This window comes from Gekko japonicus, unplaced genomic scaffold (genome assembly GCF_001447785.1).
Source record: "Gekko japonicus isolate JY-2015 unplaced genomic scaffold, Gekko_japonicus_V1.1 scaffold4486, whole genome shotgun sequence".
NCBI lineage: Eukaryota > Metazoa > Chordata > Lepidosauria > Squamata > Gekkonidae > Gekko > Gekko japonicus.
Window position 1 is genome coordinate 76,978 of NW_015163747.1, and position 10,774 is coordinate 87,751.

Below are 10,774 nucleotides of genomic sequence, written 5' to 3' on the forward strand. Positions count from 1 at the left end.
CCAGGTTAAAACATGAAATGGCTGAGTGATTAAGAGAGTCTGGCGAAGCAAGCTAGGATGCAGCAGCAGCAGAACTGGAAGCAGGAGATGGCCAGTTCCACTGGGGGCCTGATGGAAGCCCTCCGGGGGCCTGATCCGGCCCCCGGGCCACATATTTGGCACCCCTGGACTAGATGTTTATCTGACCCTTTTTCCAAGCAGCTCAGGGCAATGCGTATGGGTCTTGCTCTCTTTGGCCTTGCAACAATCCTTTGTGGTATGGTTAGGTTGAGAGGTTGTGGTGGACTGGTCCAAGGTGGGCTTCATGGCTAAGTGGGCATTTGAACCCATGTCTCCCAAATCCTAGCCCAGCACTTTATGCACTGTGCTACCTCTCAAATATGGAACTACCTTGTACTGAGCTTCCTGCAAGTTAGCTTACATGGGGGGAAGAAAAAGGCTAGCCCAAATTCAAAGAACACGTGATTAGGCATGTTTTCTCTTATTCTTTTTCACCCACCAAATCCAAATGACCAAACTGGGCATTGCTTTCATAGTGTTGGGATCTTTTATATCCCATTTTAGGCCAGTTTTTAGGGACCCCTGATGATTTTAAGCTCCTTTTCTTGCTTGATAATCCAGATACAGAAATAACTGAAACCGTAGCAAAGTTTCTCTGCAGTCCTACGGCCTGATAAGTGACATTATGAATTAGGTTTTATTACGATGTTACTCTGTGATGTTACTCTGCAATTTTAATTTTACTCTGCATGATTTTGTATTTAGATTACTGTATCTTTATTTATATGCCAATAAAAGGCTTTGGATTGGATTGCTTTCATAGCACCATCGCGAATATTCTCCATGTGAGTTCGAGACCAGTGAAACAGAAGTTTTCGTCCAGGCTACATTTTACTCATTAAGCTATTGCTATGCAAATGATGTGTCATGTTCACACGGGTATCAATCAGTTGGTTTCTCCAGAGTCCACACTGAGCCAAACGGGATCTCCTTGAAGAATTTCCTTAATACGTCCTCTCTTGACTTAACGTGTTTTTTAAAATTATGGAGGCTGTCTGAAAATGACAGATTAAGGTCTCCTGACCTGTCTCAGACTCGACAGAAAAATATGGCTGCCCCTGGAGGATGCTGTAGACAACTCTAGCGCTGTTCCCATATGTGGGGTCGTCGGCATCCGTTGCTGTGACTTGCACGACGAATGTACCTGCAATCATAAGAGACAGAGAGATATACGCTGTTCTGCCAAAGGGCATCATCATTTTAAACTGTCATCCTTGGCTCTAGCTGGCTTCAAAGTCCTCCGTGCATGCAATTTCCAGCAGTGCTTCCATTTCAGGGGAGGGAAGATGAGAGTCTGTGTGTGTGTGTGTGGGGGGGAGATTCACAGCGAAATTCAAGGGCTATTCTTAGATATCAGAGTTTCTTATAACCAGGGGTCATTTCCTGCAGGAGCGCGCAGGAGTGGAGCTCCGGCAGTAAAGAGCCCAGGGGGCAATCACATGCAACATGCCCAACCCTGCTCCCAGCAGCCCCGGGCCATGAGGAGCAAGAAGCAGCCAGGTGTTGCAGAGGCCCCCCGGCCCCCAGTCCAAAACAGTCCAGTGGCACCTTTAAGACCATGTTTTATTCAGGTACAAGCTCTCCCTCCTCTGCGAGGACAGATTCCCCCCCCCATAGCTAGCAATCCAAAACAGTCACGTGGATCCTGAGTGGTGGATGTTGCCTTCTGACACAGTTCCGGTGATTTCAAGTGGTGTGGCATATGCAAATAAGTTATGCTAATGAGTTATGTTAATGAGCTCCTGCACCTCTTTTTCTACGAAATGACCCCTGCTTATAACTTCATTTCACATACCACATAGTTAAAGACATGAGTGCTACAGAATAGGGATGGGCGTAAACTGGCTGATGAACTAAAGTCTGTCATGAATTTTGGCCAGTTCATGGTTCGCAAAGCAATATTTGCAAACTGAAGATCCACCATGAACTTCCACAAAATTTGTTGCAGTTCATGGTGATTCATGGAGAGCAGAAAGCAGGGTTTTACCCTGCTTTCTGCTCTTTTTCTACTCTTCACAAAAAAACAGCTGAGTGGCGGAGAGCTGTAAACCCTTGCTTTTTGAGTGGCAGAGAGTTTGTAAACCCTTGCTTTTTGCTCCCCATGAAAAGCCGTGGGGAGCAGAAAGCAGGGGTTTAAACTTTAAATGGCTCACAAACCAATATGAACTGGGTGGGTTAGTGAACCAGCCTCCCGGTTCATATGGGTTTGTAGTTTGATTCATGGTTCAGTCACAAACCACAAACCAAACCGTAAAAATGTGGTTGGTGCCCAGAAAAAAGTCGTTCTGCAGATATAGAGGGGTGGATAGAAACAGCTTTTCCAGTGGTGAAAAGTGGAGAACAAGGTTTCCTCTGATCACCATAAAAGCGACGCAATGGATCTTGGAATATACATGGACCAAAACCATGTGAGATGGGGGATGTAGTGAGGAAGGGAATTAGATGAGAATGATTTGAAAGCCTGCCTGGATCCAACCCACAGTCTGAAGCATGAGACCCTCCCTAAAAGGTTTCTTGCTTGTTAGAAAATAGCTCCAGTGGAAAATTTATAGCAAAAAAGGGAAAATCACATACGACTGTATTTTTCTACATGCAATGCACGGCATGCAAGTATATTTATTTATTTATGAGATTTTTACCTCGCCCTATCCTGCAAGCAGGCTCACAGCGGCTTACAACATATCATAACAAAAAAAAACAAAATCCAAAGCAGTAATCCATTAACACATAAAAAGTCATCCAGTATAATTAAAATCGGAGGTGACTAACATATAAGTCATTAGGGGCAGCTCAGTGGTTCATTCCAGACCGATGTAAGATACGTTCCTGCCAGGATGGTGGATCGCCCAGATGACAGCTGATACTGCTCCTGGCGCCATGAGGTTAATTGCGCCATGGAGCAGTTAAAGCAGGGGGGCCAATGTTAATTGACGACGTCCACCACCTCAATCCACGGCCGGTGGGAACAGCTCCATTTCACAGTCCCTGCAGAACTGTAACAGATCCTGCAGGGCCCAGATCTCAGTTGGGAGCATGTTCCACCAGACCCTAGTCAAGGCAAGGTGGATGTCTTTCAGGCCGAGGACTGCTGATCTGAAGAGTGCAAGGCTCTGCAGGGCACATATGGGGAAAGACAGACCCACAGGTATGCTGGTCCCTGGCTGCATAGGGCCTTAAAGGTTAATAAAAAGGTTCCCTTGCTCGAAAGCCAGTCGAGTCCGACTCTAGGGTTGCGGTGCTCATCTCCATTTCAAAGCCGAAGAGCCAGCGCTGTCCGAAAACATTTCCGTGGTCATGTGGCTGGCATGACTAAACACCAAGGCACACGGAACGCTGTTCCCTTCCCACCGAAGTGGTACCTATTTATCTACTTGCAATTTCTTGCTTTCAAACTGCTAGGTTGGCAGGAGCTGGAACCAGAGACGGGAGCTCACTACGTCATGCGGCACACTTGGGTCTCGAACTGCTGAACTACTGACCTTCCACAGCCTGCAGTTCACTATAACATTAAACCTGATTCAGTACTCAACCGGCAACCAATGCAGCTGGTGCTGCACTGGCTGAATGTGCGTCCACACAGACATCCCAGTCGGCAGATGCGCCACTGCGTTTCGCATCAGCTGGAACATCTGGATCAGATTTAAGGATAGGCCCATGTAGAGTGAGTTGCAGTAGTCAAGCCTGGACATGACCACTGCATGGTTCACAGTCACTAAGTTGTGGGGGGAAAGGAGGGGAACCAGTTGCCCAACCAGCTGAAGATGGTAAAAGGCTGATCTGGCAACACTGGTGACCTGGGCCTTCATAGAAAGGGAGGCATCCAAAGTCACTCCCAGACTCCTCACCGTTGGTGCTGGCATCAGTGGCGCCCCACCAAGGGCAGGGAGTCAGATTCCCGAACCCAACCTCCTATGACTCAGGAACATCACCTCCGTCTTTACTGGATTCAGTTTCAGCCGACTCTGTTTCAGTCAGTCAGCCAAAGCCTCTAATCCCCTGGCCAAAGTATCCAGGGCGGAGTCTGGCCATCCATCCATCAACTGATACAGCTGGGCAGGGCTCTACTGGTAGCAGGAGCTCCTTTGCATATTAGGCCACACACCCTAGTGTAGCCAATCCTCCAAGAGCTTACAGTAGCCCCAGTAAGAAGAGCTCTGTAAGCTCTTGGAGGATTGGCTACACTAGGGGGTGTGGCCTAATATGCAGCTGCCTGGCCACTGCTCTCTCACCCACCTTACCCAGGAATGGAAGATTTGACACTGGGCGGTAGTTGGCCAGGACCGTAGGGTCCAACGATGCTTTCTTCAAGAGTGATCACATCGCCACTTCCTTGAGGCACCCTGGGAATGTCCCCGATGATAGGGACAGACTGATGAAATCTCCCAGAGGTGCCTGATGGACACTAAAGAAGGCAGGTGGTGGGCCTCACCGTTGCCAGGATCTTGTCAATCTCTTCCTGGAAAAGTCAGCTGAATTGGTCCAGCACTGGACTGGAAGACGGCCAAGGGGCTTCCAGTTCATGTACTGTTTCAACCATGGCAGGGAAGTCAAGGCAGAGTGACAAGACTTTACTCACAAAATAGCTCACAAATGTCTTACAGCCAATAACCGATTCTTTAAGATGAAGAAGAGAAGAGATTGGATTTATACCCCGCCCTTCACTACCCAAAGGAGTCTCAGAGCGGCTTACAAACTCCTTTCCCTTCCCCTCCCCACAACAGACACCCTGTGAGGTGGGTGGGGCTGAGAGAGCTCTGACACAAACTGCTCTTTTTCAAGGACAGCTGTGCCAGAGCTTGTGACTGACCCAAGGTCACATCAGCAGGTGCAAGTGGAGGAGTGGAGAATCAAACCCGGTTCTCCCAGATTAGAGTCCGCACACTTAACCACTACACCAAATTTTGCTACCCTTGCGGAAGGGATGTTAGTGACCTGATTACCCTAAATAAGTGGGCAGGGCGAGAGCTAGTGGATGCAATGGAGGCCTCATTGGAATCCTCCTTAGCAGCCTTCATTGCCATCTCATAGGCTTTCATAAGCATCCTAAAAGATACTCTTGCGGCTTTGTGGTGAGAACGCCGCCATGCTCACTCTAACCGTCTCAGCTCCTACTTCATCCTCCAAAGCTCTGGAGCACACCATGGAGCTTGTTTAGAGCGGGGGTAAAGAGGGCACCAGGGAGCTATTTTGTTGATGGCTCCCAAGAGATGGCCGTGCCAGTCTTCCACGAGCTCATCCAACAAGTCGCCAGGGGGCATCGGATCACGTGGCAAGCTACGCACGTGGTAAGGAGACTATAACTTGACACTTCTCATGGGTTGTGTCATTAAATGTACGGACTTCCTGTAACCTGCACTTAGGGAGAATAATGTCCAGAGTAGCTCCATGCTGCAGCAGACTAGAATCATACTCTTTTCTCTTCTCGCCTTGGTGAGTCAAGGGAACCTCTAAACGCAGAGGCATCAAACTCATGAATACCAGTGCAAGCAGACAACGACAGGAGCAGGGCTTTTTTTGTAGAAAAAGCCCAGCAGGAACTCATTAGCATAATAGGCCACACCCAACAGCAGACACTCATTAGCATATTAGGCCACACCCTTGACAGCACAGCACATTAGCATATTAGGCCGCACCCCCATGTTGCCAGAAGTGTGGTCATCCAGCCACACACCCCTTTTGCTTCTTATTCTGTTTACCTTGTTTGTTGTCAAAACCCAGAGCATTTTTGTAACAGGAACTCCTTTGCATGTGAGGCCACACACCCCTAATGTAGCCAATCCTAATGAGTTTCTGCTGTTAGGTGTGGCCTATTATGCTAATGAGTTCCTGCTGGGTGTGGCCAACTCAGGAGCCAGCTGGAACTCCGTTCCTGTGCGTTCCTGCCCAAAAATAGCCCTGGTCAGGAGAAAGATCTTGGCCTCTACGCCCTGTTGTTGGCTCTCCAGGACAACTGGTTGGTCACTGTGTGAAACGGGGTGCTGGTTTAGATAAACCACTGGCCTAATCCAGTAGGGCCCTTCTTACGTTCTTATAACTCTTCTCTCCCCTGTTCTTGTCACATGACTTTAATGTCACATTCTGGCAGTTTGGGGATTCCATTCTAGGGTTTAAGAGAGGGACCCAACTCTGAAAATGTTGAAAATCATCTAGATCTCTACCTATCTGAAGTTCATTATGATCACATCAGGTGCCTTTGAACTTTCATTTCTGGGGAAAGCTGAAATAGAAACATGGTTTGGAGCAAACTGGCAATACTGTTTGGAAATACAAGTCTGAGAAAAGAAATCCTGTTGATATAATGTTTCTCCAATCAAACATATAGCAGGAATTAAATAAAAAACACCCCTGCCTATTTTCAATCAGACAACACACATAAATCTTTCTCAGGTAGCATATTTGCTTCCCTACAGTTTTATATGTGATGATTTGTAATGAAGGACTTCAATAAAGTATGCTCTGTTCTTCTACCACAAACTGAGATGGGTTTTTAAATGGTTAGAGAAATTCGGAGGGCATGTCCATCAGCAACTATTAGACACTGTAGACAGACACAACCTCCACAGGAAGCTGTGATATGTTTACCACGGGTTAGGGCAGACATTACTGCCACCATCTTTCCCTGGTTTTCTAACTGGGTGCCTGCACATGCTACAATTTGTCACATAACAAGAAGGGAGGTTACAAACCATAGGCTCCCATTAGGTTGCTTCTAGTGTTGACCCATAGAATCATAGAATCACAGACTCATAGAATGTTAGAGTTGGAAGGGACCTTGCAGGTCATCTAGTCCAACCCCCTACACTCTGCAGGAGCATAGCCAAAAGATAGCCCTGCAAAATACCCGAAAGATGGTCGTCCAGCCTCCGCTTGAAAACGTCCAGTGAAGGAGCATCCACCACCTTCCGAGGCAGACTGTTCCACTGCTCAACCACTCTTACAGTTAGGAAGTTTCTCCTGATAGTTAGCCGGTAACGACTCCCTTGTAATTTCCACCCATTAGATCTAGTCTTGCAAACTGGAGCAAGAGAGAATAGATCCGCTCCATCTTCTACATGACAGCCCTTCAATAATCTTACCTCCTTTCTCATGTTCTCTCTTACTATTGGGGCCAGCCAATTCACATGCTAATGTCAGGAAGGAAGGCTCATTGGGATCCATAATCTGTGCCGTATGTGCTTATGTGGACTGCATCTCCCTATCAAAAACTGAGTCCCCCCTCCTCAGATCCCTAGACCACCTAGTGAAAGCTTTCCTTTGCATTGTTGATGGGTCTGACACCTACCTACATCAGACATTTCCGCGACACTGGCGTTATAAACGTCCTTTGTAAACAGTGGCTCATTGTCATTAATGTCGTGGATTTTGATGATGAACTCTGACTCCGGCTCCACCGGTCTCCCGGTCCTTTTGTTGATCGCCTGTGCGCGGAGAATATAAACAGGCTTCTCTTCCCTGTCCAGTCTCCTTGTGGCCTGAATATCTCCGGTGTTTTCGTTGATAATGAAGAGGTCTCCTGCTCCATCTCCAGAAAGGATGTACTTAAGTGAGCCGTCTCCTCTGTCTTGGTCAGAATGAAGCTGTGAGAGAAAGAACAATTTCACAGAAAGGCATAAGTAACGGAGAAATTCCCCCAGTGCCGAGTCTTTGTCAGCCATGATTCACAGTTAACCAATATCTAATCGCTAGAACGTTCCAGTGAGTTTATAGGTTCAGTGTTCATCTCAATACTCTATAGATCCTCTCCCATTATGATCTATTTCCTACTGGCCAAATTTCATTACGGCATACATTTTAAAAACATGGATTGTGAAAAAGAGCATTTACACACTGCAATGAACTTGCGGCTTATATTAGTCGTAACTGGGGCAGCTGGGAACCATCACAGCCCCCCAGGAAAAGTTTCCTTCAGCCTCTCTTGACACCAGTGTTCCCTCGAAGCTGAGTTAGTGCGAGCTTGCTCACAGGTTTTTTTAGCCTCCGGCTCACACATTTTTGTCTCAGCTCAGGAAGGGGTGGCTCCAGAGCAAACGAATTGATGCAACAGCCAAATCCCTCGCTCACAACTTCAACGCCAGTAGCTCACAATGAGAATTTTTGCTCACAAGACTCCACAGCTTAGAGGGAACATTGCTTGACACCCAACCAAACCCAATAATCATATGGAAACAAGCAAGCTAAACGTTGGTTGTCTCTGTGTACGTGTTACTCCACTGTCCCTCTTACATTTCCCAGATTTATATACCTCCCTTCTTCCAGGAACGTCAGGGCAGTATGCATGGTCCCCCCACCTCTATTTTTTCTTCACAGCTGCTCAGAAGGTAGCTTAATGACTGGTCCGAAGTCACCCTTCCCCTTCCTTCCCCCCCAATAAATGGAACACAAAATTCATTCCAGCAGTGACCAGATCACCCTGTTGGCTCCCCAGGATGACTAAGTCCCCAGAATGTTGTCCCCTGAACCCCTTCTCAGAGGCCCTGGATATAACTACTAAGGTCTGTTTTCTTTGTCAGGAATGCATACCAGTCACCTAGTTCAAAGGTGTCAAACATGCAGCCCGGGGGCCGGATGAGGCCCCCAGAGGGCTTCTGTCAGGCCCGCAGTGGAACTGGCTGTCTTCTGCTTCTTCTTCCAGTTCTGCTGCTGCCGCGTCGTCGTAGGTTTGCGGCTTTCAGATACACACCTGAACAGCATACTCAAGACTGCAACAGCACAGACATTTGATGCAATAATTCAGAGCAAGAGGTGTCAGTTATCAGACACTGCTAAATAAACAAAATATTGAAAGAGTGCTAATGTTTTAAGCATGTTTTTATGTTAAGAAGGAAAAAAAAACCCTCTGTGTTTGTGTCCTTTATAAAGTTTATATCTCCGCTACCTGGCATTAATTTTTATGACACACATGGCTCGGCCCAACAAGGTCTCATTTATGTCAGATCCGACCCTCATAACAAATGAGTCGACACCCCCCTGACCTAGTTATCTGAGATAAAATATGTTTGTTTACATAGTCCAAATTCCCCAGAAGAACACATAGGACTGGATCCTGGGGACTTGTTCTGCTGATGAAGAAGAAGAAGAAGAGGAGGAGGAGGAGGAGGAAGAGGAGGAGGAGATTGGAGTTATACCCCGTCCTTCACTGGAAGACCCAGCGAGGGTTGCAAACTCCTTTCCCTTCCCCTCCCACAACAGACACCCTGTGAGGTAGGTGGGGCTGAGAGAGCTCTTTCTAGAACTGTCCTTGAGAGAACAGCTCTGAGAGGAACTGTGGCTTTCCCAAGGTCATCCAGCAGCTGCAAGTGGAGGAGTGGGGAATCAAACCCGGTTCTCCCAGATTAGAGTCCACACATTTAACCACCACACCAGACTGGCTCTTTCCAGTGGCAGAAGGAAACTTCCCCTGAGGCACAGGGTTCCAAGTGCCTTACTTCTGGGGGGGCTCCTTCCACCAGAGGAAAGATTTGACCCATAGGATACAAATGTGGTCAGTGATAATGTACCTGTGTGTATATATATACATATGTGTGTACATAAGCCAAATGTGTACGTGTCACAATTTTTTTTAAAGGTCCCCAATTTCCCTACTGTTAAATATCAGGAAAATATACTGAATCTCTAAAAAAGAAAAAAAGGGACATTTGTAATGTAGCCTGTTGAGTATCCATCAGCCAGCCTGCTATTTTGTACCTCTTCATTTACATTTGTCCTTGGCTCTGTGCTTCAAGCAGATTTCACGGCTGTTGCTGTGGCTCCCATTTGACCCTTTTGTTTATTACAGCACACAATGCGCCTTGACCTGTGTGATAAGTGAGCATTAAAAATTGTCTGAAACAAAAAGAGGAGATGAAAACATTTCATCTGCCACGTTCAGATCAGTCCTTATGGGAATACTCGTTTAGGGTCCTTTTAAAAAATGGAGCCATTGAATCAGCACCATTAAAACAGATGGGCTGAAACCCATCACTGGCATCAAAAGCCGAGTTTAACTCCAAGGAAGGTGGATAGTCATAATTGATTCAAAGCAGTGGTGGTACAGCCCCCCTGTTCCTATTCCTGCTACAAACTTAGGTCCCGGTCACACGGAGCATTAGCCACGCTAGAGTGATGGAAGATAGGTGGATTTTCCGGGTGCGATCTCACTGCCCATGACCGTGACTGGTTCTAGAACTGTTTAATCCACAATTGTCATTATTTGTTTACTCAGTTGTCATTATCCATCTAGATGATGTCATGGTCACCCCCATTATCTCCTGTGTTGCTGGGATTTCTTTTAGAGACGTTTTTTGGTAGCCATTTTTTTCTAGGTAAAACACAGTGGCAGCACCATGCGCACAGTCAAAGTACAATTGAGGCTTCCCAAGGCCACTGTCTCTTTAAAAATGTCAATATCTTTCATTTCCTTCCACTCCAATTAATTACTTAAGAACACTGGAACATAAGATCGGCGCCTCCCCCCTAACCACGGGAGCTCGATGGGACCTCAACCCAATGCCTGATCGCGCAGTCGCGCGTTAGTTTGCTCCGGGGAAAACAGCCACGCCTCCCCTCCCTGCATTCTCCTACCCGTGTGGCCGAGGCTTCAATCTGCAAATCTTCAATATGCACAGAGACTATACTGATGTGCGTCTAAGCCCACAAGAAGTAAAGACTTAATTAAAACTTGATTAAAAACAAAGGGGGGCATAGAAACCTAGTTAAGGACGGTAGCAAACGTTAA

At 46.9% G+C, this 10,774-nt stretch overlaps 1 protein-coding gene across 1 annotated transcript in view; it reads right to left on the bottom strand.

The window, feature by feature from the left end:
• LOC107107583 (cadherin-6) overlaps positions 1–7,715 on the bottom strand; it is a 65,148-nt gene extending 57,433 nt beyond the window's left edge. Inside the window, exons 1-2 of the mRNA XM_015407890.1 lie at positions 7,343–7,715; positions 1,085–1,204 (exon numbers count right to left, since the gene is read on the bottom strand). Coding sequence (XP_015263376.1) covers positions 1,085–1,204; positions 7,343–7,715 — 493 coding nt within the window. The remainder of the gene's footprint in view (positions 1–1,084; positions 1,205–7,342) is intronic.
• Between the last annotated feature and the right edge of the window lie 3,059 nt (positions 7,716–10,774).